General features: G+C 44.2%; 2 protein-coding genes across 3 annotated transcripts in view; one reads left to right on the top strand and one right to left on the bottom strand.

The window, feature by feature from the left end:
• Tp53bp1 (tumor protein p53 binding protein 1) overlaps positions 1–16,548 on the top strand; it is a 70,390-nt gene extending 53,842 nt beyond the window's left edge. Inside the window, exons 18-28 of the mRNA XM_051144488.1 lie at positions 3,807–3,959; positions 5,547–5,818; positions 6,428–6,577; positions 6,793–7,223; positions 9,801–9,992; positions 10,348–10,563; positions 12,289–12,504; positions 14,246–14,340; positions 14,843–15,042; positions 15,541–15,686; positions 16,010–16,548. Coding sequence (XP_051000445.1) covers positions 3,807–3,959; positions 5,547–5,818; positions 6,428–6,577; positions 6,793–7,223; positions 9,801–9,992; positions 10,348–10,563; positions 12,289–12,504; positions 14,246–14,340; positions 14,843–15,042; positions 15,541–15,686; positions 16,010–16,197 — 2,259 coding nt within the window. The 3' untranslated portion in view covers positions 16,198–16,548. The remainder of the gene's footprint in view (positions 1–3,806; positions 3,960–5,546; positions 5,819–6,427; positions 6,578–6,792; positions 7,224–9,800; positions 9,993–10,347; positions 10,564–12,288; positions 12,505–14,245; positions 14,341–14,842; positions 15,043–15,540; positions 15,687–16,009) is intronic.
• Positions 16,549–17,834: 1,286 nt separating this feature from the next.
• Positions 17,835–25,647, bottom strand: part of Tubgcp4 (tubulin gamma complex associated protein 4) — a 29,782-nt gene continuing 21,969 nt past the window's right edge. The window contains exons 13-18 of one of the 2 annotated variants that reach the window (XM_051144483.1): positions 25,211–25,352; positions 22,006–22,183; positions 20,615–20,749; positions 19,182–19,298; positions 18,454–18,593; positions 17,835–17,858 (exon numbers count right to left, since the gene is read on the bottom strand). In XM_051144483.1, the coding sequence (XP_051000440.1) occupies positions 17,846–17,858; positions 18,454–18,593; positions 19,182–19,298; positions 20,615–20,749; positions 22,006–22,183; positions 25,211–25,352 (725 nt within the window). In that variant the 3' untranslated portion in view covers positions 17,835–17,845. The remainder of the gene's footprint in view (positions 17,859–18,453; positions 18,594–19,181; positions 19,299–20,614; positions 20,750–22,005; positions 22,184–25,210; positions 25,353–25,647) is intronic. The other variant, XM_051144484.1, reaches the window with a different exon arrangement.

Raw genomic sequence — 25,647 nt, 5'->3', positions numbered from 1 at the left:
ATAGAGATAGTTTAAGGGCTCCATGTCTTTAATTTTATTTGCATCTCTGTTTTAATAGAAGTTTCACTCCAGAGCTAAAAATCAAGTTCGGATTGTTGAGTTGCATGATGAAAGCTTTTGGTGAATTACCACCTGTTGCCAAGGAAAAGGGAATTATCTTCATTGTGGTGATAAATATAACTTTGAGAGACTTGATACTGATGTTGAAGATAAAGTCAGCCTGCCATGTAGAAAGTGAAGTGTAGACAACGCATTTCCTCCTCAGAATTGCAGTGGGTGAGGGCAGTGCTGAGGGACGTGGTAGAGGTGGTAGGAGAAAGCAGACCACTTGCTATCAGCAGGTCTTAGGTAGGAAACACCGGGGGACGCTAAGAAGATAATGATAGAGCTGGTGAGCAAATAGGGCTTTGGATCTAGCTTGGAAATAGTCCTTTTTATCAGAATTGCCCAAATCTGACTAAAGCATGATCTTGGGGCCCATTGGGCACTAGAGATGATGACATGAGGGCTGGGGAGATAGTTCGATTGGTCAGGTGTTTACCGTTCTGCCGTGAGGCCTGGAGTTCTGTCCCCTGCACCCCATGTAAAGAAGCCCTGTGCAGTGTGCATCCTGCAGTCATGGCTCTGAGGAAGATCCCTGGGGCTGCCTGAGCAGAGTTTGCAGATTTTAGTTCAAGGAGAGCAATTGTAGACACGTTGACCTCAGGCCTTCATGAGCACCCATAGATACATGTGTGCACACACATTCTTAGATTTAGAAGAAATTTTATTCATGAAACCGCCTGGTTCGGGTTTGTTACCTGGTTGTTTGCTTGAATAGTTGTTAGCATTAAAGGTTTTTTCCTACCTTCGCTCTAGCTTCCAAATACAACACAGAGACCTGTTACATTTATAATAAGCTTCAAGCACCATAACTGGGCAGATATCGATGTATTCTAACTCAGCTACGCTAGCCTGGTCCAGCTCCCAGCCATGTGCCCCTTTACCTGTCCTCCAGTCTTAGCCTGGCTGCTTCTGCCCAGTCCTTGTTGTCATGGCAACTCCTCCATGGTGACCTGGACAGCATGGCATGGCAGCTTTCCTCATGATTCAGCGACCACCTTCTTTGCCTCTCCTCTTTCTACCTGGGACCCCCAGACTAGCAATAGAAATCCCACCTACTGTCTCCTCTGCCTAGTCACAGGCTCTTGAGCTTATTTATTAACCAATCAGAGATAGTTGGGGAGTAATTTTTACACAACATTGAGACAGGAGATTCCTTAGCAGCAATGACAATATCAGGCTCTTAGCATTTAGCTCACTGAAGGTTCAACAATTAACAATTGAATATACAGAGACCACCTTAATACAGTGTGAATGAAGATTACCTGCACAAATAGTGGTCTAAGAATTCTTAGTTTGTTTTATTTATATTAGTTTATAATAATATATTTGAATTTGTCACATCCTGAACTACACCTGTTGTGATCTTCCCAGCAAGTGTTTGTATAGTGTAATACATGGTGTCCATAAGCTGTTCACCAAATATTTGCCTCATGTTTTTTGAATGAAAGAAGCTTATTTTTCTTGATGTATTATGAACAAATTGTCACAAAATACAGGGTTTTGTTCAAACTTTTTAATGGTAAATTAGATTTAAAGTTTCTTTTAAAACCATTTTATTATTATTTTATGTGTCTGAATGTTTTGCCCGCATATATGTAAGTGTATTCTGTAGAGTTCATGCCTGGTGCCCTTAGAGACAGGACAAGGGTGCTGGATCCCTGATTCTGGGGTTATAGACAGTTCTGAACTGCCGTGTGTGTGCTGGGACTTGAACTCAGGACCCTCTGCAAGAGCAGCAAGGGCCCATAATCACTGAGCTGTCTCTCAGTTCTAGATATAAAATTTTAATTGGTTAAATTTTTGATTTGTTTGTTTTTGTGACAGTGTCTCAGATAGCCTAGGGGGACTGGCCTCACATTTGCTATGTAGTCTAGAAATGGCTTGAACTTTTTTTTTGTTGTATCATGGTGATGATGTTTATAGTATTATGCCTGCATGTGAGCAAGCAGGCCAGAAGAGGACACCAGATCTCATTATAGATAGATGGTTGTGAGCCACCATGTGGTTGCTGGGAATTGAACTCAGGACCTCTGGAAGAGCAGCCAGGGCTCTTAACCTCTGAGCCATCTCTCCAGCCTGACCTTGAACTTTTTGTTCTTTTTCTCCACCTCCAGATGCTGGCATTGTAGGTGTACACCACCATGCCTAGCTTTCTAATTTAACCCTTTAGTTAAAAATCTATTCCTTGTATCTTAAATGGGATTTCTATTGCTGGACAAAACACCATGACCAAAAGAAACTTGAGGGTGAAAGGTTTTATTTGATCTGCATGTCCTGAATCATAGTCCTTTGAGGGCAGCCAAGGCAGGACCTCAAACCGGGAAGGAACCTAGAGGCAGGAGCTGATGCAGAGGCCTTGGAGGGGTGCTGCTAACTTGATTGCTCCACGCCTTAACTAATCTGCTTTTGTTTTGTTTCCTTTGTTGAGACAGGGTTTCTCTGTGTAGCCTTGGCTGTCCTAGAACTAGCTCTGTAGACCAGGCTGGCCCCAAACTCAAAGATCCATTTGCCTCTGCCTCCCAAGTGCTGGGATTAAAGGCATGGGCCACTATCTGCCTCCCCCTGTTTTCTTACAGAACCCAGGACCATCAGCCCAGGAGTATCACCTCAATCACTAAGTAAGAAAATCCCCTCTAGCCAGATTTTATTTATTTATTTGGTTGGTTTTTTTTGAGATACAGTTTCTCTGTGTGGCTCTGGCTGTCCTGGACTGTCTGTAGACGAGGCTGGCCTCAAACTCACAGAGATCTGCCTGCCTCTGCCTTTCTGAGTGCTGGGATTATCGTGCGCTCCATCACACCCGGTTCCTACAGCCAGATTCTATGGAGGCATTTTCTTAATTGAGGTTCCATCCTCTGTGATGACTCTGTGTGTTAAGTTGACATAAAACTGGGCAGCACATCTTGGTGAGTATTCAAGAGGCAGGTGTCTACATAGGGAAACCCCCATGTCTAAACAAAATAACAATTAGCCTCAAACTTCCTTGGAACAGATAGTTTTTCTGTTTAACCTTAGGAGAAAGCAATGTTGTTTGTTTTTGTTTTTGGAGACAGTGTTTCTCTGTGTAGCCTTGGCTGTCCTTGAATTTGCTCTGTAGGCCAGGCTAGCCTTGAACCTACAGAGATCTGCCTGTCTCTGCCTCCGAAGTGCTGGGATTAAAGATGTGTGCCACCACTGCCAGGCTTGCAGTGTTTTGTTTTATTGTTTAAGTTGGTTTTCGCTGGTTAACAGGTCTGTTGATTCTGGTCTTAAGGATCAAAGAGCACTTGGTGCAGGGTGGTGCGGGGTCTGAAGCCGCTGTTATCAGAACGGGAGGGTTGCTTGGGTGTGGTGGCACATGCTTCTCAGGGCCTGAGGCAGGAGGATCATGAGTTGGAGAGAGGAGCCTGAGGTACAGAGTGAGCTGAGGTCAAGTCTGAGCTCTACAATCAGACAAACCAAAAATTGAAAAAAATTAGAATGATTAGTTTCTAAAAATAGTGTGCTAGACACATGATTGAGCCTTGTCATTTCAGGTCCAGTCAGGCAGACAGACTTCCCCAGCCTCTTCTCAGGCTGTAAATAAACGGAGAATTATCACGTCAGATTCAGGAGTCCTCCAGCAGCGCTCGTCTGACAGTTTACCGTGAGAGAGCTCTGACTGCATTCCACTTTCCGTTCACTGGTTTTGTTCTTACTGTGTTCTGTGTCTTTCGCTGTAGGGAGAAGACGAATTTGAAATGCCCCAGCCTCCACATGGGCATGTCTTACACCGGCACATGAGAACAATTCGTGAAGTACGTACACTTGTCACTCGCGTCATCACAGATGTTTACTATGTGGATGGAACAGAAGTGGAAAGGAAAGTAACTGAGGTAATACCTGTGTCTGCCTACTTTCTCCACTTCCTGTCTCCCCATTTTTCCTCCTTCCCTTTCCTTTTTCCCTCCTCCTCCTTTCTCTTCTCCCACCCTCCCCCTTCCTTTCCTCCTTCCCTCCTTTCCTGTGCCACTAGGCACTGACATTGTTTTCCTTCAGTTCTTTTCTTTTTCTTTTTTGAGACAGGGTCTTTTTACATAGCCCTGGCTGTCCTGAAACTCGTTCTGTACACTAGGCTGGTCCAAACTCACAGAGATCGGCTTGCCTCTGTCTCCCAAGTGCTGGGATTAAAGGTGTGCACTACCCCGCCCGGCTGGTTTGTTTCTCTCTTTAGATAAGCTTTTGTTTGTAGCTCAAGCTTCAGAACCTGTTGTGTAGCCAATCTTGGATTTGAGCAGGGTGCTCTCCCAACTGAGCTATGTGCCAGGATTCTTTCCTTTCCTTTTAAATTTTATTTATAGGCTGGTGGCGCATGCCTTTCAACCCAGCCCTTGAGAGGCAGAGGCAGGCGGATCTCTGTGTGTTGGAGGCCAGCCTGGTCTACTAAGTGAGTCCAGGACAGCCAGGGTCTGTTATACAGAGAAACCCTTTCTCAGGGGAGGGGGGAGTAAAAAAAACTTATTTATTTATTTATTTATCTATTAATGTTTGTGTTTAGTTGCATGTGTGTGTACAATGGCCCATGTGTGACAACTTTTGGAGGACAGCTTTTAGAGTCAGCACCCTCCTTGCATCATGGTTTTGGGTTATTAGACTTGGGTCATGAGGTATTTGATGAGCCATTTTGCTATCTATTCTTGTCGTCCCCCAACCATAGATTCTTAAAGGAAAATTTTTCCAGAAGGGGGAAGTAAAAACTAGCCACCTATAGTGGCTTAGCCTATAGTGTTAGGTAGATACACGTAGTACTGTGTATGGTCTTTGTGGAAGACCAGGCCCCTGAGAGGAGGCTTCTTTCTCTACACCATGTCAGTTAGCACAATGCCATGGAAACATTTTATATGAGGAAGACAAAATTGTATCTTGCATGCCCATTTCCCTGTGCTGTGCCTGTTTAAGCTGTGTGTCTCTGTCCTAGATCCTTTCCTTACCACCCCTGGGGTTCAGTTTCACTAGCTGTCTTACAACTGAGCTCTAGCACTTAAGTGGCATATAAGGTGAAGCCAGTTTGACATTCTTGTGCTTTGTACCTATTAAAAAGTTATTATTCTTATTTGTTTATTTATAGACAGGTTCTCATTATATAGCCAATATACCTAATACTATAGGATATAGCCAAGGCTAATTTGAAACTTGGCATGTAGACCACACTGGCCTTGAACTCACAGAGATCCGCCTGCCTCCTCTGCTCCCCAGTGCTGAGATCAAAGGTATGTACCACCATACTTGGCTATGCTTTGAAAAATTTTAAGTCACTATGGTTCAACGCAGACATAAACTCTTTCCATTGCTTCAGAAGATTCCTTCTGGGTTCTTGCCTGGCTGAGGTGAGGTCTCCTGCGGTCTCTGGATTTCACAGCCTTCATCTTAGCTCTCTGTTAATGTCGTTTCTTTTAGCGCCCCTGTCTGCTTCTTCCCTGTAGGAGACCGAAGAGCCAATCGTAGAATGTCAGGAATGTGAAACAGAAGTCTCCCCTTCACAGACTGGAGGCTCCTCTGGGGACCTGGGGGACATCAGCTCCTTCTCCTCCAAAGCTTCCAGCTCACACCACACATCAAGTGGGACGAGCCTCTCAGCCGTGCACAGCAGTGGCAGCTCAGGGCGAGGAGCCGGGCCACTCAAAGGAAAAACCAGCGGGACTGAACCGACAGACTTTGCATTACCCAGTTCCCGAGGAGGCGCAGGAAAACTGAGGTGCAGACAGGGTCCCTAGAGAGAACCCAGCGGGAGCAGCCTTGCTAACATTTTAATATCACAGGAGAAGTAGTAACAGGGAAAGCCTCACCTCTTGCTGGATCACTCAGTGCCTCTTCTTCCCTGTTGGGGGCTGGTGTGGGAGGAACCCTGTCGGGAGAGAAGCCTCTTAAGGAATGTTGAGAATCTGGGTACATACTCCTGCCATCCCTATATTCTGCAGCTTATTCATGTTTTGCTTGGGAGTACAGGCGGTTTGGGATAGGCCCCCAGTGTGCTGTGTCTCCTTGGTTTTTGGTGTGCCTATGGGTATCCAGAGCCTGAAGTAGAGGAGAAGGCAGGGCAGACATGGGTGTGGCTTCTTAAATAGCAGCAGGAGGAAGCTCTGTCAGGAGGGAATAGACTTTAATACAAGAAGAGGTCCTTTTCTCCCATCTTCCTTGCTCCCTGGCTGAGGTTTTGTTGATTGGCGTTGATGAGCGGGCCGCTTTCGGTTGTCCTGGAGGAGTAGCTCGCGTAGCCTGGTGTGTACTTGGAAGGTCCTGGGGAGATGTAAAAGGATGCTTTTGTTAGCATCTGCTGTCAAACTAACCTGCCTTCATTCTCTAGTCCTAGAAAGGGGATCAGTCAGACAGGGGCACCAGTGTGTGAGGAAGATGGTGATGCGGGCCTTGCCATCAGACAGGGAGGAAAAGCTACAGTCACACCTCGTGGGCGTGGGCGAAGGGGCCGCCCACCTTCTCGCACCACTGGAACCAGGTACCTGGGTAGTGTCAAAAAATTAGGGGGCTTAGAAGAGAAGAGAATGGAGAAAATGTGGAGTACCAGAGGGAGACGGAGGGAGGCTGCTGAGAGACGGGACTCCTACTTCTGATGGGGTTAACAACGAGTGGGTTGAAGAGACTTAGAGGTAAGAGTGAGGGTTGGCAGTAGATCCTGACCTGTTCTCACTTCCTTCTCTTACCTGTTTTTAGAGAAGCAGTTGTGTCTGGTCCATTGGGCGTAGAAGACATTTCACCTAGCATGTCACCAGATGACAAGTCCTTCACCCGAATTACACCCCGCGTGTCAGACTCCAGCAGACGGACGGATGCTGGTTCTAGTGCTTTGCGGCGGAGTGATTCTCCAGAGATTCCTTTCCAGGCTGCTACTGGTTCCTCTGATGGCTTGGATGCCTCGTCTCCAGGAAACAGCTTTGTGGGGCTCCGTGTTGTGGCCAAGTGGTCATCCAATGGCTACTTTTACTCTGGGAAAATCACACGAGACGTTGGAGCCGGGAAGTATAAGCTGCTCTTTGATGATGGGTATGAGTGTGATGTGCTGGGCAAAGACATTCTCCTGTGCGACCCCATCCCCCTGGACACTGAAGTGACAGCCCTCTCAGAAGATGAGTACTTCAGTGCAGGTAATAACCACACACCGGCTCATGTATTGTGCCTACTGGTCCTCCCTGTCAGCAGTTGCCAAGGCGTTCTTCCCCAGCCTAACTGTTTCCACTTCTATTACATTGGTTACCTTTGCCCTTGACTTCATTGTTTCTATCATGGTTTTCAGTAAACTTATTTTGGAATAATTATAAAAGAAAACTTTGCCAGGTATAGAATGGTGCTAGGATAGAGGACTCCTGTATCTTCCTTACCCAGCATTCCCTGTCTGTAGTGTCCTAAGCTAGTCTGATACCTCTGTCAGAACCAGGAAGCCAATCTCGATTCCTTACTGTTAACTAAACTCCAAGCTTTATTTGGATTTTACCATCTTTTCTATAATGTACTTTTTCTGTTTCAGGATCCAGTCGAGGATACCACATTACATTTAGTCATCATGTTTCGTTTGGTCTCCTCTGGTGTGTGGCAATTTCTGTCTTTTGTTTTTCCATGACCTTGACAGTTTTGAGGAATAATAGGTATTTTATAGAATGTCTCTCAAATCAGGTCTGATGTTTTCTTAGTACCCTGGAGTTACGGTTTTATTTTTATTTCATTGTAAAGAATATCAGAGGTGAGGTGCCCTTCCTATCATATCATATATATATATATATATATGGGGCTGAGGGAGGTATGTGACGTCACATTACGTCACTGGTGCTGTGACTCTTTATCACTAGGTAGGGTGGTACTTCCCAGGTCTCTCCACTTCCACATTAGTGTTTTCCCCTCTCTCTATTCTGTCTTCTTGCGCTTCCAACTTTTATTTTTTATTTTATTTATTTATTTTTAAGACAAGGTTTCTCTGTGTAATATCCCACTTGGAGCTTACTTTGTGAACCTGGTTGGCCTTGAACTAACAGATCCATCTGCCTCTGCCTCCCAAGTGCTGGGATTAAAGGTGTGTGTTACTTTGCCACTTCACTTCTGACTTTGAAACTCGCTGCCTGCCTTGATAAGAACTCAGCTGGAGACGTGTGGTACACGGTTTGAAGAGTCATGCTCCTTTTTGTTTTTTCAAAATGGTCTCATGCCAGTGCTGTTCTTTTTATAGTAACCTGTCTTGGTAATAGTGAGGGATTAGTGAATGTTTTTCTTTTTTCATATACTAATTCTGTGACTATAGCTTCTTAGCTAATTTTTAAGGACACCTATGGTGTTGGTTGTTACTTAAGAACATCCTTTCTGGATATTGTGTTGACCTTGTATTGGAATAGAATGGAAAAACAAAATTTTCTGTTGTGACCTTCCAGGCTCTCTTGTTCTGGAATTCCCCAAATACCTGCTGTTTGCTCCTTTGTTTGGGTTCAAATGGGGCCACCTTACCTTGCAGCACTAGATAACAGACAGCACTGGCTGTGTGACATCACTTAGGAACAGTACATGGGCCTGGCAGCTCAGGGTTTGTATGTATCATCTGCATCTGGTATAAAGCCATCTTAGAGCTTGACATCCAGCCCTTTCAGTATAGACTTAAATGTGCACTAAGGGGTAGGACTTGGCAGTGCACATGGTGAGGCCACTCTCAGCACCATACTGCTTCTAGTTGTGGTAGCTCTTCTGTAGTGATGAGTGTCCTACTGGCCTTGAGCTTTTGTCAGGTTCAGGTCGTCTTCATGATTTAGTTTGGTGATTTAACCTAGGAGATGAGTAAGATGAGTAAAGGAGTTGATTCTGTGGCCCAGTAGGAGAAGCAGGGCATGCTTCCTGCACCATGCTTCCCTGACAGGATTGCTAGGTTCCTTAACCCTTCATTCACGACAAGCTAATGGAGAAGGAAGTTCATAGGAATGAAGGGTATTAGAAGTGATGTGTCATTTTATGTTGTGTGTGAGATGCATTGTTTATTGGTTGATAGAAAAGAGCAAGCGTTATTTATTTATTTATTTATTTATTCATTCATTCATTCATTCATTCATTCATTCATAGACTTGGAAATAGATCTTGCCTAATTCTTACATAACAGAAGTAGGCCTGAACTCAGGTTGGGTGAGTTCTAACTCAGTCGCATATTGTGCTCATAACCCAAAGGCCTATCTACGGTTGTATGTCAGTGCAAGAGCAGAAGGTGGAGAGCAGGCAGGGAAGCAGGGTTTATTTTTTCCTTTCTTTGCCCTCTCCATACTGGCTTTGTTGCACAGTAGACAAACATGTACATGTATTCTTAGAATTGTCATTGTCACCTGTAATTTAGCACTGTCACTCATTCTTCACAGAAACCACAATGGGAAGGCTTAGGAGATTGCTGCTGTAGGATCATGACGAAGCCATGACATTCACTTGAGGGGGGATCCATTTGAGCCACTAACAATCCCTAAGTCCAGCATTAGGAAGCTTTATTTTATAACTAACTAAAGGCTACTTTCTCTTAGAAGACCGTGTCTAAACCAAGTGTAGTAGCTACTTATGTCCCAAGTGTTGTAACCGTTTGGGATGGAGAGCCCAGCTCAGTCCACTGTTGTTGGCTCTTTATGGTCTCAGGCCTGTTTTTCTAGAGCCCTTCAGAGAGGGTGCTAAGCCACCTACAGTTACGGTATCTTTTATGATGTCATCTCCAGGAGTGGTAAAAGGACACCGGAAGGAGTCTGGGGAGCTGTATTACAGCATTGAAAAAGAAGGCCAAAGGAAGTGGTATAAGCGAATGGCCGTCATTCTGTCCTTGGAGCAAGGAAACAGACTAAGAGAGCAATATGGACTTGGCCCATATGAGGCTGTCACACCCCTCACGAAGGCAGCAGATATCAGCTTAGGTAAGACCTGAACAGCTAGCTGCCTGTGGATCCTGCTTAAAGGGAGGATTTTCAGATGAGTCAGGAATGATTGTCTGACTTCTCTGTGTGGTTTACTTGATGATGGCTGTCATTTTCTAGAGCTGCTGCCACACTTGTGTCCTTACAATACCAAGTGAGAAGTCTTTAGGGTTTTTCTGGCCTTCCTAATTCTACAAGGGAGCAAACATATCTCAGTCATGGCAGTGACTAGAACAACATGTGTGGATTTAAAAAGAGGCTTCCTGATTGTGAGAGGTGGCAAAAGCACAGTGCTGTCTATGTCAGGTTTAAGTTCAGACCGTGGGAACTTACCAGCCTTTGGGTTATTCATCAGACAATTTGGTGGAAGGAAAGCGGAAACGGCGCAGTAACATGAGCTCCCCAGCCACCCCCACTGCCTCCAGCAGCAGCAGCACAACGCCCACCCGCAAAGCCACAGAGAGTCCCCGTACTTCCACAGCAGTTCCGTCAGGCAAAAGGAAACTTACAACTTCGGAAGAGGAACGATCCCCTGCTAAGCGTGGCCGCAAGTCTGCCACTGTGAAACCTGGTAAGATGGGAGCCCAGTCCAAGGTGATGTCCTTTTTATGCTGGTCACAGACTGACATCCACAACACTGTATTCCCTGTTCTCTGTTCAGAGCCCAGCAGTGTAGACAGGAGGGCAAGACTTGATCATAGACCCCTGTGTGGGCCCTTCAGGGGGAGTAAAGTATGGAAGTTTAAGCGGACTCAAAATGGATGACATTTCTTTGATTTTTATCTTCTGCCGTCCCTTCTTTCTCGGAGACTTTGTTTCTGCTATCTTGTGCTTAGGCTTTCTCAAGCTCCCTGTTGAAAGGTTGTGCTTCAGCCTGCATCTCCCCTCTTCTCCTGCCTATCCCTTTCCAGCTACTCCTATTCACTGGTCAGAAAATTCAGTTAGTTGTTTATCAAGGGTCTGCTGTGACCCAGACCTGGCAGTGGTGGCTTCTGTAAAGTCCTGTCCCTGTTGGATAGGGGTCTCTCAGGCTAGCACATTGATGGCAGTCCATGTTCCCTTGCCCTGGCACCAGATTTTTTATTTCTCCTGTTGGAATTGTGTTGCCTGTTTACCCACCCAATACCACTGCTATGTATTTCAGGGTATTTAAAAACAGTAATAGCTAAGCCAGGCATGGTGGCACACGCCTTTAATCCCAACACTTGGAAGGCAGAAGCGGGCCAATCTCTGTGAGTTTGAGGCCAGCCTGATCTACAAAGCGAGTCTAGAACAGCCAAGGATACACAGAGAAAACCTGTCTCAAAAAACAAAAATCCCCCAACAACCCCACCCCCCAAAGTAAAAGCTAACCTTTATTAAAGATTTACTGGGTGAGGCATGAAGCCCAAATGTTTCATCCTAATTCCCTCATATATGATCCCTTAAAGCTTACAAGCTAGAATTTATTTTCTGTAATTTTGAGAAATCTAAGACAGAAAAGTTAGTTAACTTTCTCAATGTGACAGAATAAGCCAGATCTCAAACTTAGGCAGGCTTAGCCCTCAAGTCCAGTGCCATACACATAGCATCACTGTCTCTGAGACTGTTCTTGATCCTGGTTTTATTTCAGGAGGCATGCATGACCTGCTGCCATCTTAGCCTTCTAATGAACCCAATTCGACTTCTTCAGTAGGTATCTATTTCGTTCTGGAGGACTTACTGGGGCACATCTTAGCATGGGTGTTCTGAAATGGTGGCTCACTTACCTTCCCAGGTGTTGATAGCTGGGTGTTGAGGTTGGGTATTTTGTTGTGGCTTCACCTCCATGTAAAGACACTATAAGCTAGTATTTGGCACTATTCTGGTGAGAGTCCAGTATAGAGTGGGAGAATCTGCTTGGGACCGTTCTTGTCAGCAATGAATTTTTTTTCTTTCCCTCCCTTTTAAAGCATGCTTCAGAATCTCTCATTCTGGAAAAATCAGACCTGGGCAGTGAAAGTGGTTGAAGACTTCCAAACACTACACTTTCCTGTTCTAGAACCATCTTTTGATTTCAGGTGGTCCTAGAAGTCTTTGATGTTCTAGAAATAGCACTAGTTAATTTCCATATATGAAAAGAGCAAACAGCATTGTAATGATCATGTCAGGTTTAAATGTCATTTTGTCTTCATTCTAAATTTGGTCCTAGGTTGCTGGCCATTTAGAATGACTGACTGGCTGTATTTACTGGTCTTACTAGGATATGCTTGGTGCTGGGCCTTTGTCCACACAGTGTCTGTGCATCATTTTAGTAACTGTGCTTTGTCCTTCCCAGGTACAGTGGGGGCAGGTGAATTTGTGAGCCCCTGTGAGAGTGGAGACAACATAAGCGAACCTTCTGTCCTGGAAGAGCCAAGAGGGCCTTTGCCCCTCAACAAGACCTTGTTTTTGGGCTATGCCTTTCTCCTCACCATGGCCACCACCAGTGACAAGCTGACCAGCCGCTCTAAACTGCTAGATGGTCCTACAGGAAGCAGCGAAGAAGAGGAGGGTGAGTCCGCAGGGTGCTGACTCATGCACTCTTTCCATTTACTTTGTGAGAGGGTGCTTTTTTTGTTCAGGTAGGGTGGTGCGCCAGGCGGGTGGTAACTACAATTCTGGTCAAGTAAGTAAGGTTAATTTGTACCCTACTTCTGGTTAGTAGATTTTTCACAGAATTCTCAGGGAGTGATTCTAAAGATAGTATTGATACAGCTGAGAAATACATATTTTGGTTACTTTGCATACTGACATAGACACAGGCATACATTCAGTATATCTATATAGATGTGTACATGGGTGTGTGTGCATGTGTGCACATGTGTGGAAGTCATAGGACAACTTGGAAGAGTATGTTCTTTCCTCCTGCTGAGGCGTTGCAGGGGATCCAACTCAGGTCACAGGTGAGTGCCTTTGCCTGCTGAGTCCTCTCACTGGCCTAGGGAAAGTGTCTCATTCTTCATTCATAAAATGAATGATAAAATCTATCAGGCTTCAACAATGGCAGGCTTGTAATTATAATAATACAGTATTGGCTTTACCTTCCTGTAACTGTACACATCAGCCAGGTTCCTGAGTCCTGCCACCTTCCCCATTTATGCTTTAGCATCTAATTAAGAAAACCCATGGAGGGCATACTTCATTCTGAGTGTAAGAAAGGGATGTGGTGGTCCCAGTGCCCCAGGATAGTTTGGGAAGAATTAGTTTCTAGGCCCTTTCAATTCTTAAAGCCGTATGCCACATTGATGTGGGATGCATTAGTTTGTGTTTAGATGAAGTCTATACATAGGCAGGTGATAGAATGTATTTCAGAGGTCTGACAGATGTGTGGTGGAGAGAATGTGTAGATCAAATGTATACAGTTAAGGACAGTAATCTGATACCTGTCCAAGCTAAGCAGTAGATAGAATGCTGTAAGTTAGAGTTCTGACTGATGCTGAGTCTTGGAAGAAGGAATCAAAATGAGGGAATGTGATTGTCATAAAATGGCACCCCTGAAGATGTGTGGTAACTCTCCTATCTATTTCTAACTACTCTCCAATTATGTACAGGGCATGGGGCAAGTGATAGGAAGCTGTACTTAAGATTTATATGGTTTGGAGTGGGGGTAGGGGGTGGTGTGCAGGGTGGTGTGATACACGCCTTTAATCCCAGCACTTGGGAGGCAGAAGCAGGTGGATCTCTGAGTTCAATGCCAGGACAGCCACAGCCACTCAGAGAAAACGGTCTCAAAAAAGAACAACAACAGCAAAACAAAGACTTAGATGGTTTGGAAGGTGCATAGGAAGAATCTGAGGTGCTCTGGTGAAGAGAGAGCAGGTGTAATACAAGTGGTTTGTTAAACAAAATTCAGGTACACACAATGGAAGAAAACGTTTACAAGCCTGATCTTAGTATTAGGAGTCCCTTGAATTCCATGCAGCAGTCTGGCATTAAAGATGGTTTGCAGTCTTCTCTTTGCTTTCCCAGTGTTGCTTTTAAAACTTAGCTTTTGAAACGAGACTTTACAAGGCAGTCCTGTATAGATGTTTGTTACTTGGTACTGTATAGTCTTGAAAGCTGACTATGAATGAGAGATGCAAGCTGTTTAGTTCCTCAAGTCAATTAGTAAATTTCTATGTCTGTCTAAGCACTAATAGCTACAGAATAGAAAAGGAAACAGTTCCAATAGGCGTTAAAGTAGCACCTAGAAAACCAACTGTTATTTAAATTATAAGATTATTAAAAATAACAATTTTTTTATATATATAAAGAATTTTTAGAAATTCCTCCTTTCAACAAGCAGTATACAGAATGCCAGCTTCGAGCAGGAGCTGGGTATATCCTTGAAGACTTCAATGAAGCCCAGGTGAGTACTTTATTTTGTGGCTTCCCACTTTCTGTATTGAGAAAGGGCCGAATAGGGATTTGGAAGGTTGGTTGAAGTCCAGGGCATCATACCACTGCTACCAAGTCTTCTAGCATTTTCATTGTACACAAAGAATGAAAGCTAGAGGTTGTGTTAGGTGGTGGTGGCTTTGTTGAGACAGCAATAGATTAAAATTATATTTAGTAGAAAGCCTATTGGTGTTGCTGTTTCTCTAGCCTGGAAGGTTGGGTACTGGGTGTGGTTGACCCTTGAGATTTGGGCCTTCCAAAGTCTGTAGGTGAAAGAGTCAAACTACCATCTCAGGAAGCAGTTTTGGCTTTTCAGTGAGCAACAAAGCCTTAGGTACAAAAAAACAGATTAAGCAGTATTTTTTATATCAATTGGAAGCCTTCACACCTTCTCTTGAGGGCTCATAATGTACAGCTAGTGAGGAAAGGTTTTCCTAGACATCACCAGACCCATCAGCTGGGCTTTCTTCCAGTGTAATACAGCCTACCAGTGTCTCCTAATTGCGGACCAGCATTGTCGAACCCGGAAGTACTTCCTGTGCCTTGCCAGTGGAATTCCTTGTGTGTCTCACGTCTGGGTCCATGACAGTTGCCATGCCAACCAGCTCCAAAACTACCGTAATTATCTGCTGCCTGCAGGGTATAGCCTTGAGGAGCAAAGAATTCTGGATTGGTGAGTATTTAGGAGCCTATCTAGAGCTGAGAAGACAGGAAGACTAGCTTCTGGGAGGAAAGTCTAGTTGAGAAAATGAAGTGTTACTAGAAACTGGGAATGTCTGTAAACTAAGTCAGAATTTGAGTGGATTTGGAATGATTTCAGCAGTCAAGTACTTTATTGCTGAAGCCTCATTCTACATTGGCTGGGGACCTTCTGAATGTGTGTGGGGATTAGTGTATAGGATAAGTATTCCCCGTTATGGGAAGCACTGAAATTAGGATTAAGTTTCAATCATTAAACTTAAAAGAAGGGGAGGGGGACTCAGATGCATAACTTGATTGTTTTTAGCAAAGTCTGGGATGCCAGAGTGCATATGTCATTCAGAAGAGAGGCAGGGCATGTTCAGTACATGGCCTAGTCAGGAAAGCATTCAGATGTGAAGAGTCCCTTTGCAGACAGGTTGCACTTAAGTTTCTTTCCAGTTCCCAAATGTTGTCTCCAACTCCTTCGCAGGCAACCCCGTGAAAACCCTTTTCAGAATCTGAAGGTCCTCTTGGTGTCAGATCAACAACAGAACTTCCTGGAGCTCTGGTCTGAGATCCTCATGACTGGAGGGGCAGCCTCTGTGAAGCAGCACCATTCAAGTGCCCACAACAAAGGTACCTGCAAAGTGTGTTTCATAGTCTCTCCAGGGATGTCTTTAGACTCAGCTGTTAGCCTCATTTAGAGAGAAAAGTCCCACCTTCCGAAAGAGCGAAGGACAAAGCTGTCATGCTTCGATAGTCTCCAGTGGTATTTCCATTCAGTAGTTCTATGAAGTGGTTATTACTTTTATTTTAGGTTTGAACATACAGTATCTATGAAAGAGGGCTTTGGTTTGGCAGAGTAGAGTAGGGAATAGTGGCTAGAAGGCACACCTGTCTTTCTAATAAAAGTTAAACTGAATGTACTTTCCTCATTCACTTCCCCCTAATTCTTGCAGACATTGCTTTAGGGGTATTTGATGTGGTGGTGACAGACCCCTCATGCCCAGCCTCGGTGCTCAAGTGTGCTGAAGCCTTGCAGCTGCCTGTGGTGTCACAAGAGTGGGTGATCCAGTGCCTCATCGTTGGGGAGAGAATTGGATTCAAGCAGCATCCAAAATACAAACATGATTATGTTTCTCACTAAAGATGCTTGGTCTTACTGGTTTTATCCCTGCTATTGTGGAGACTGTGTTTTAACCAGGTTTTAAGTGTGTCTTGTGTGTAATTGTATTTGCATGGACTTGTACATAGTTTTATTTGCCGGACTTTTATGATAAAATAAATGTTGAATCTCTTGGTTGTAGTAACTGGGATTTCTTCATCTGTTTCTTTGAGCTTAATCTCAGAATATGGTAAACATAGGCTCCTCTCTGAAGTTTTCCAGCAGGCTTGTCACTTCAGCAGTACAACAAACAAAGGAAGATAAAAATGTAGGGATGAACTTTATTCTGTGACACGACTGTCATTGTCAAAAGGATTATCTCAGGCATCTAAAATGTTGTGCTTGTAAAAACTCACTTTAAAGTAGGTGAGGACCTAGAGGAACAGCAGTGCTACAGTTGAATGGGACTGGGGATAGCAAGACCTGAGCTTATTAACAGCTGACCTATGGCACTCAGCTGAAAGGGAGAACTTTGTTATAGACAATGACTATAAACTTGATAAGGATGGTTTTCTGGAAAGTTCACTGTCACAGCTGCTGGAAGTTATTTCTTCCCTCACATTCAACATCATCTTTGTTAAGGAACAGCCTTTCAAACAGGAAATACTTTAGGCTTCGTTGTCACTTCGTCTGTCACAACTTGTCTTTTGCTGTGAGATGAAATGAAAAGCAATCATAGACAACAGGTAAATGAGCACGTGTGGCTGTTTGAATAATATTTATTTACAAAAACAAGCAGCAGGACACCGTCTGCCAAGCCTTGCTCCCAGAGGTAACAATGGAAGGGTCCTCTCTAGTTGACAAGCACAGGGGCTCAGGCTTTCATAGTAGGTGGTAGAAGGTTCAGTGACTACAAACTGAGGCCTCAACACTGCATTCTTGTCCAGCTTGGAGGGAAGGTATGTAAACGAAGTATCATTTCCTTCGTTTATGCTAATACAAACATTAGTGACTGCAAGTGGCTAGGCTATCTGACCATAACCTTAACTCACGTGGTTTGTTTATGGTGGGAAAACTAGGTTGCAATTTTCAGTTTCTAAAATCTGAACAATATGACCTCTATCGTCTTTAGACTTGCTCTTTTACCAGTCTGGAAGAATTAGAACCCACTGGCTGAATTCTTCAGATTAGGCTTGGAGAATCCTTAAAGGAGGGAGGCTCTCAAATCTTAAATTTCTGAAGGATAAAGATAATCTGTGTAGTTACAAATTACAAGGTAAAGAAACAGGGAAAACCCACAGCCTGTCTTAAGGGTTTTCTAATTTGGCGGTAACATCTAGAAGCAGACCCATTCATAACCACGACTCCTTTCTTACATATGAGCTAAACCTATCCATACTTTATCCACATTGTTTACTTCCGTCTCTTCCATAGGGACATAGTAAATGTTGAATGCACCACTGTTGCACATGTGACCCACCCAACAGATGTCTTAGTGTAAAGTGTCACAGCCTTCCTGGGACCCCAGTCCCCCTACAGGAATGGCAGGACAATTTATACCCCTGGAGTGCTTCTAGAAGTATGCACTTTGACCAGTCCACAGGCATCTGATGAATGACTAGAGAGGTTTGTTCCAGACATCAGAACGTGGCAGGATTTGACTGTTACTTCATTTTATGAACCAGAGTTTTTACATCCCAAAACTATAAAAGAAAAAAAAAGTTACATTAAATATCATGCTTTCCAAAAAGCACGGCAATGTGAAATATAGCTAACACCTTGATACTGAAAGGTTGGCTTCTGCTAAGCTAGTTAGAGAGGGTGCTTGTGGACATGTTGGAGAGGAAGAAGGCAGTGGAGGGCAACGGAATGCTGTTGACACAGATCTTGTATTAGATCCAAGAAGTTCAGATGAGGCACTGCCCACTTCACCAAGACGGAGCTGTGGCCAGTGAAGCATGGTGGCACAGCTGCATTGCTGGTACTTGTCAGAGTAGCTTGCAGAAGCCAGCCTGCCCGTCAGAACACAGCAGTGCACAGACTTACTCTCAGCTGGAGTATTTTACTAAGCTGATTATTTTTACCAGAAAATAAATCCCAGTAAAATTAAGGAACATGATCACCCACCCCTTCCCTGCAACAAACACCCAACTCCCCATATATCTGAGCATTGCTTATAAAATGAGGGCATTTGGAGATAATGGTTAAAGTTGCATTTTGGATTTCTACAATTCAGTACCCTGTCTCTCCCCCCCTTCTGCCCCCCATCTAATGAGTCCCCCCAAGGATTGTTCCTACCTGCCCAGAGTTCCACCAGCCTGGGTATAATATTTGTTATAATCTAGCCGGAGCAGTAATTGAGCCAAATCTGAGTTGATCTGATGATTCCGAACACTGGAAAGGATCTTGAACAGGAGTGAAGACTGGCGACTAAAGCCCTGTTGAGAGAGCATAGCTGTCACTGCCCATGCAGAGAGCTGGGTGTCTAGGGTTCTTAGAAAAAGCCTTGCTTAAATTTCTGCAGGATGCCTGGCCTTCCCATATTCCTATTTCAGTCAGCTCCTAAAATGACTTTGACTTGTTAGTACCACATTTGTGAGATGCATGACTTCTGTGAAAAGTACTTTCTCATTAGTAGGAATTTTACAGCTCATTTCAGAATAATATATTCTATCACATACTAGTATTGCAGTGAGCTTGCTCTGTTACAAGGAAATATATTCAGATTATAATTACAAGTGAGATGGGAGGCTGGTTCAGGGAAGGAAGTGGGATGTGAGAAAATGAGCACAAAGCCAATGCGTCCTTGGTGGGCTGAATAAACTATTCAGGGCTGTACTATTTCTGAACACTGTGAGGCAGGCAGCACATTAATCATCTTCAAAACTCACTGATTCCAACACTTTGATCTTTTTATCTTGTCATTTCTGTCTTTCCTGGGAAGTGCTTTACTGACTCAGAGCAAAGACTGCTTTCTCCATGGGGTGGGGGTGCAGGTATGTATTTCCAGTAGCTAGGCAGCTCACCTTCACAAGAATGCTCAGCTGGGCAGCTCCTCGCTCATCCAGTGGACCCAGGTTCTGACTGACCAGTGAACAAAAACTGTGACACAGATCCAGAATTTCATTCAGGCAGTGAAACACCTACTCAACAAACACAGACATGAAGGAAGAACTTGTTAGAAATGCAAGGTTTGGGAAAATAGTCTTAACAGTTGACCTCCAAGGTCTGAACTTGGCACAGACACCCCCACCTTCAAGGCTGTCTGTCTGGCATTCCCAAGCACCACGCAGAATGAGTGACCATCCCCTTCCTGGGACAGCTGCGGCCTCTTTCCTCTGCACAAAAGCTCCTTCTAGCCACCATTACCTCATACCGTTCCTTAGCCCACTGAGTGTGCTCTTGCCTTTGAGTGCTGTTCCCTGGGATTTCTCTTCTCTTTAGTAACAGTTCAAGCCCCATTCCCTGTGAAATGTTCCTTCTCCACTGCAGCCCTTAGTGAGCCCCACCCTTCTCTGCTGTAGCATCTGTGTTGTCCACTGGCAGTTGCTCAGGCAACCTGTGCTGTTACTGACTTTTGTATGTACATGTCTTGTTTTTCCAACTAGATTGTGAGCTCCTTAAGGGCAGAGCCATGACTTATACCTCTTTGTATCCCCAGTGCCTTGCATACAGTAAGCACTCAATAAAGACTTCAATTATGAAGACCTGTTCTGATGTGCTTTTCCTCAAGGATACAGCCCTCCCCTACAAGAACAGTGCCTACCACCGCAGTTCACAGAACCGTTTAGAGTGGCAGCTACTTAAGTTGCTCTTCCTTGGTGAAGCAAGTAACAGCCTCAAACATCAGAGCAAAAAGCCCATTCCATTTATGATTGGTGCCCTGAGCAGTACAACCTGCTCACTGCGGAGATTAAAGTCTAAACACTGTAGGGTTATTTCAGGTTCCCACTTGTCATCTTGGGATTGGAACCAGCTTGTGTGTTTACAATAAGTGATGCCTAGACCCCAGTCAGCATGTCTGACATAAGTGTTCTCTGGCCTAAGATTTTCACAAGGTCATAGATGATTCCAGTATATAGTCAAGGTTGAGGTGCTGCCAGAGGTACTTAAGTGTGTGTACTTGCAGATAGACATACACTCAAGAGTGACAGACAGTATGTGCCTGTGAAAACAACTTTCAAATGATTGGCTTATCCTGGTCCAACAGAGAAAATGAATTGTGTTGTTTTCCTATATAGTAATTTCTTCTAGGGGTTAAATACATAGTTCTTTTTAAGTATACTTGTTCACCATACCCTGTAACATTTAACACTATAATTTTGTTTTGCTTTGAGTTGTCCAAAATGTAAAAATGGAATTGAACAAGTGCTTAATTAACAGTTTCATATCTTGTTAATACCAAGAGTTTAAAGGAACAAATTAAAATTAGACTAAGGAAACCACCACCCCTACTTACAGGTTTCAGCAAAATAAAGGACTGGGCCAGCAGATTGCTTAGGAAGTGATCATGCGCCAATCGGATACTTTCAAAGTCCCGAGTAGAATTGATCTGATGAAGCAGCTGTGAGAACTGAGACTCCAGCACATCTACCTGATAGACAGATTTTATATATGTATCAGCATCTGGTACATCCTGAGTTCTCTATGGTTCTTCAAATCATTTAGTAGGTGGTGAATTGTGCATGCCTCAGAGTGTCTGTGGAGGGTAGAGGACAACTTTTCAGGGTCTGTTCCTGAGTCTGCTACCATGTAAGGTCCCAGGTGACATGTTTCAGTTGCTGAGCCGGTAGAGAGTTTGTGTTGCTTGGGGCCTTGTGTATGCAAGGGGAGGCTGTAGCCCCGAGCTTTCTTTTGACACAGGGTCTTGCTGCAACCTAGGCTTTGTGATTTTAACTTCCTGGCACTTCCAATATGGATATTATAGTTGGGTGTCAACAGGACTGGCTGTATAGTTTCTGTTTTTGAGACAGGGTCTCGTGTAACCCAGGCTGGCCTCAAAATCATTGCATAGCCAAGGATGACCTTGAACTTCTATTCTGCTTCTACCTCTTAAGGGCTGGGATTACAGGCTGATGCCAACTGACATTTTGCAGTGCTGGGGCTCAAAGTTCCTGTAAGCTACTTAAGAACTCTACCAATTGAGCTACATTCCCAGTCACAGTTGTGTAGTTTTTTAAAAACGTAAGTTTTGCTTGCATATATGTATGTGTACCACATTCATACATGGTGCTCAGAGGTCAGAAGAGAGTGTCAGATCCTCTGGGACTACATGGGTGCTAGGAAACAAACCTGGGTCCTCTGCAAGTGCAGTCAGTGCTCTTAACTGCTAAACCATCTTTCCCGCTCCATGGGTAATTCTTAATAGCTTCAAATGTCTTTGTAGACCACTCTTCCCTTCCACAGTGTAATCCACTCATGCCTTGTCCCTTCCATGGACTGACCAGTTAGCAATAGCAAGCTTGTCCAACATGTAGCCAAGGAGCAACACAAAATTATAAAATTAGTTAAGAGATTATGCAATTCTTTTTTTGGCAGTGTGTGGGGTGTTGTTGCACGGTTCTTGGGAGTGAACTTTGTAAATGACAATGCTATGCTACAGTGTCAAAAGTTGGACGTGTCTGACAAACACAAAGGGGCAAGTCAGCTACTAGTGCATTGCCCATTAAGTGTCCTGACTAACTCCCTTTATCCACGGATTTCCATTTAAAATGCCAAGCACCATACCTAGTGATATTACTACTCAAATTTCTCCAACTGTAGCATTTTACCAAATACAGACCCGCAGGCCCTTCTCAGTGCTTTCTAGGCTCCTTCTCCCACCTCTTCCTTACATCACTCAGGACACACCTGGAGATAGTATTGAAGATTGTCTACCAAGAAGGCCATGTGATTCCTTAGGCGCCACTTGATTGCGTCTGTCTGGTTAGATTTGAGGTGCTTGCGTTGCATCTGGAGAGCCCAGCAGTGCTGTAGTTCAGCTTGGACCCGGCGCACACTCAGTAAGTACTTGAAAACAACATTGTACCTACGGCAGAAACATCATTGAGATACAGACCTTACTCCAGCACCCCTCCACACAGCAGACACAGGGACTGCTCTAGCATCTCTCCAGGCTAGAAGAATAGCCTGTTTATGCAGTGAATTATATAGCAGAGAAAGTGAAGCAATTTTCAGTTGTACAACAAAATAATTAAGCTTCAGTAAAAGAACCTGTCACAAGGGAATAAGATGGAACATGAGAGAGGACATCCAGTCACATCACACACCCACCCCACATACATCACACATATACACACAAAAACATAGTAAATATTAAAAAATTCCAAAAGTATTAAATTTAAAGATTTAAAATATTTTGTCATAAACACTAACATGGTAAATATTTTAACACTAAAATATTTTATTTTATTAAATATTAACATTAATTTTTAGGTAATATTAAATATTTTTTTAATGCATCAAACAAGGAGGTGAATGGACTGTTGGCATCTATGAGTAGCCAACTTTTGGAGTCTCTGAAAGAGATCTGTACACCTTGTCTAGCTAGGCTGTGAGCTCCGACCCTGTTGCAGAATCCTCCCTGCAGCAGCCGCATCATCTCCTCTTAGGCCTGGTCTGCCCAGCTTCTGAGCATTCTAAAACAGTAGGCGAGCTGGGAAGAACAAGGAGGCTACTGGGAGATAGGCTGAAAAGAGACGGTCTTTTCCTCACTCTTGTGGCCACAGGGAGAATGATTTCCTCATCCTTTCTCAAGGTGCAGTGTGCTTCTCTCATCTCCTTCCTAGGGATATACGGTTCCATCATGCACTGGGCAGATGCTCTTCTAAGGGACAAGACTGCATGATGGCCCAGCCCCCTCATTATATCCCCCTAGTTTGGTTGCCTCCCCGTGGAGGTAATAGGATTGTGTTGGTTCGCTTTTTTAGTTAAATTGATACAAGCTAGAGTCATCTGTGAAGAGAGCACCTTTTGAGACAGTGTATCCTTAAGAGTGGCCTGCAGGCAAGACTATGGGACATTTTCTTGATTAATGATTGATATGATGTGCGGTGGTCCTGAGTACTATAAATAAAAACAAAAACAAAAACCAAACCAAAACAAAACAAAAAAACAGGCAGAATGAGCCATGAACAGCAAGCCAGTAAAGCAGCAATGCTCCAGGATTTCTGCTTCAGTTCCTGTCTCCATGTTCCTGCTGACTTTCCTTCCTGATGCTATATGCTACAGGCCAAAATAAAACCCCAGCTAATACAAGGCTCCCAAGTAACTTAACATCATCAACAACAAATCATAAAAACCAGGAGAGAAACTTCTAAGGACTGATAGAATAGTCAAATGCCAGAACTCAGTGTGGTACCTGAGACTTCACATTCCAGAGGCCTCAAACTCATCTACAAATAGTACATCTGCAATCATTTATTTGTCAATTAAAAAGAGATGTCTTGGCCGGGCATGGTGGTACACACTTTTAATCCTAGTGCTTGGGAGGCAGAGGCAGGCAGATCTCTAAGTTTGAGGCCAGCCTGGTCTACATAGTGAGTTCCAGGACAGCCAGGGCTATATACAGAGACCCTGTCTCAAACAAATGAACAAAATCTGGGACTAGAAAGATGGTTAAGTGGCTAAGAGTACTTGCTGTTCTTGCAGAAAACCTAAATTCAGTTCCTAGCACCCATACTGGGTGCCTCACAATTACAGGCAACTTCAGTTCTGGTCCCCATGGGCACCAGCATACATGTGTGAGACACATAACCACACACACACAAATCTAAGTGTCATTTGTGTGTTTAAGTGATTGAATGTAGGTGGGCAATGCCACGGCACACATGTAAATGCCAAACTGGACCACCCCTTACACCTTGCTTGAAACAGGGTCTTTTGCAGTTTGCCTCTGCATGGCAAACTGGTTGGCTTGAGTACTTACTGATAGTCTCTTGTTTCTACCTCCTATCTCCTTGTAGAAACGCTGGCCTTGCAGGCATAGTGGCACTCGGCTTCACATGCTGTTTAGGGATTCAAACTCAGGTGCTCCTTTACTCACTGAGCTATTTCTTCAGCCCTAATCTCAGGACTCTTGAGTGGCTCTATGCTTTCCATTCCTACTGTCTCATGGCTGTCGCTCACTCATTAATGCGCGCTGGAGTTTTTTGTTTGGTTGTTTTGTTTTGGTCAACTTGACACAAGCTAGAGTTACCCAGGAAGAGGGAGCCTCAATTAAGGAAGTACCTTCATCAGATTGGCCTATCGGCATTTTCTTGATTTATGGTTGATGTGAAAGGGCCCACGCCTGGCCCGGTAGGTCTGGGGTGTATAAGAAAGCTAACTGAAGAGCAGCCAGTGAGAAACATCCCTCTATGGTTTCTGCTTCTGCTCCTACTTGAATTCCTACACTACCTGCCCTCAATGAAGGACTGCCATCCAAACAGGAACACCAAATAAGTCCTTTCTTCCCAGGTTGTTTTGTGTGTGTGTGTGTGTGTGTGTGTGTGTGTGTGTGCTGTGTTTTTTTTTTTGTTTTGTTTTTTTTTGTTTTTGTTTTTTTGGTGGGGATGTTTCTGTGTAGCCCTGGCTGTCCTGGATTTGCTTTGTAGACCAGGCTGGCCTTGAACTCAGAGATCCGCCTGCCTCTGCCTCCCAAATGCTGGGATTAAAGGTGTGCACTACCACCGCCTGGCTAAGTTTCTTTCTTTCTTTCTTTCTTTCTTTTTTAAAGATTTATTATGTATACAGTGTTCTGCCTGCACACCCAAAGAGGGCACCAGATCTCATTATAGATGGTTGTGAGCCACCATGTAGTTACTGGGAATTGAACTTAGGACCTCTGGAAGAGCAAGCAGCTAGTACTTTTAGCCTCTGAGCCATCTCTCTGGCATCCCAAGTTGCTTTTTATTATAGTCTGTTAGAGCAAGAGAAAACTAGAACTCCTGTGTAGCCCCTGAAGACAAGTGAGTGCAGCCTCTGGCCTACTAGTATAGAAAGCAGTTGGACGACTGGCTTGCTTGCACCAATCCTATTCCAGCTCACTTCTTGGATGTAAGGTGCTAATACTCACTTTTCCAAGACAGCTGGGGTGAAGAGAATGTGCAGCGGCCACTGGACTCTGTAGGAGAGGCCGAGCGCGGCCCAGCCCGACGCGGGGCCTTCCCGGGGGGATGTGTCCCTAGAAGGCACTTCTCGGGGCTGGGTGGCATCTGCTACGGATAAGAAGATAATAAAAATATAACTTGGTTAATCAGAACAAGAGAGAAGAATTAGACACCTAAAATGAGACTTCAGTGCTGCTGAAAGGCTGCCCTGAGAGGCAGTAAAGGTGAAGGGACATCCGTGAGAGCTTGTTCTGAGAGGTGTTTTAGAGAAAAACATAGATGCAATCTCAGTAACAACCTTGGACAGACCACCTCAACCTTTCTGGAATTACATTTGTACCTGTACTAGACAGGATGATCTCTAAGGTCCAAAGCTAGACAGCGTCTGTGGAGGGATAATGAT

Source organism: Acomys russatus, chromosome 4, assembly GCF_903995435.1.
Source record: "Acomys russatus chromosome 4, mAcoRus1.1, whole genome shotgun sequence".
NCBI classification, from domain to species: domain Eukaryota; kingdom Metazoa; phylum Chordata; class Mammalia; order Rodentia; family Muridae; genus Acomys; species Acomys russatus.
This window is presented reverse-complemented; position numbering and strand designations above follow the sequence as displayed.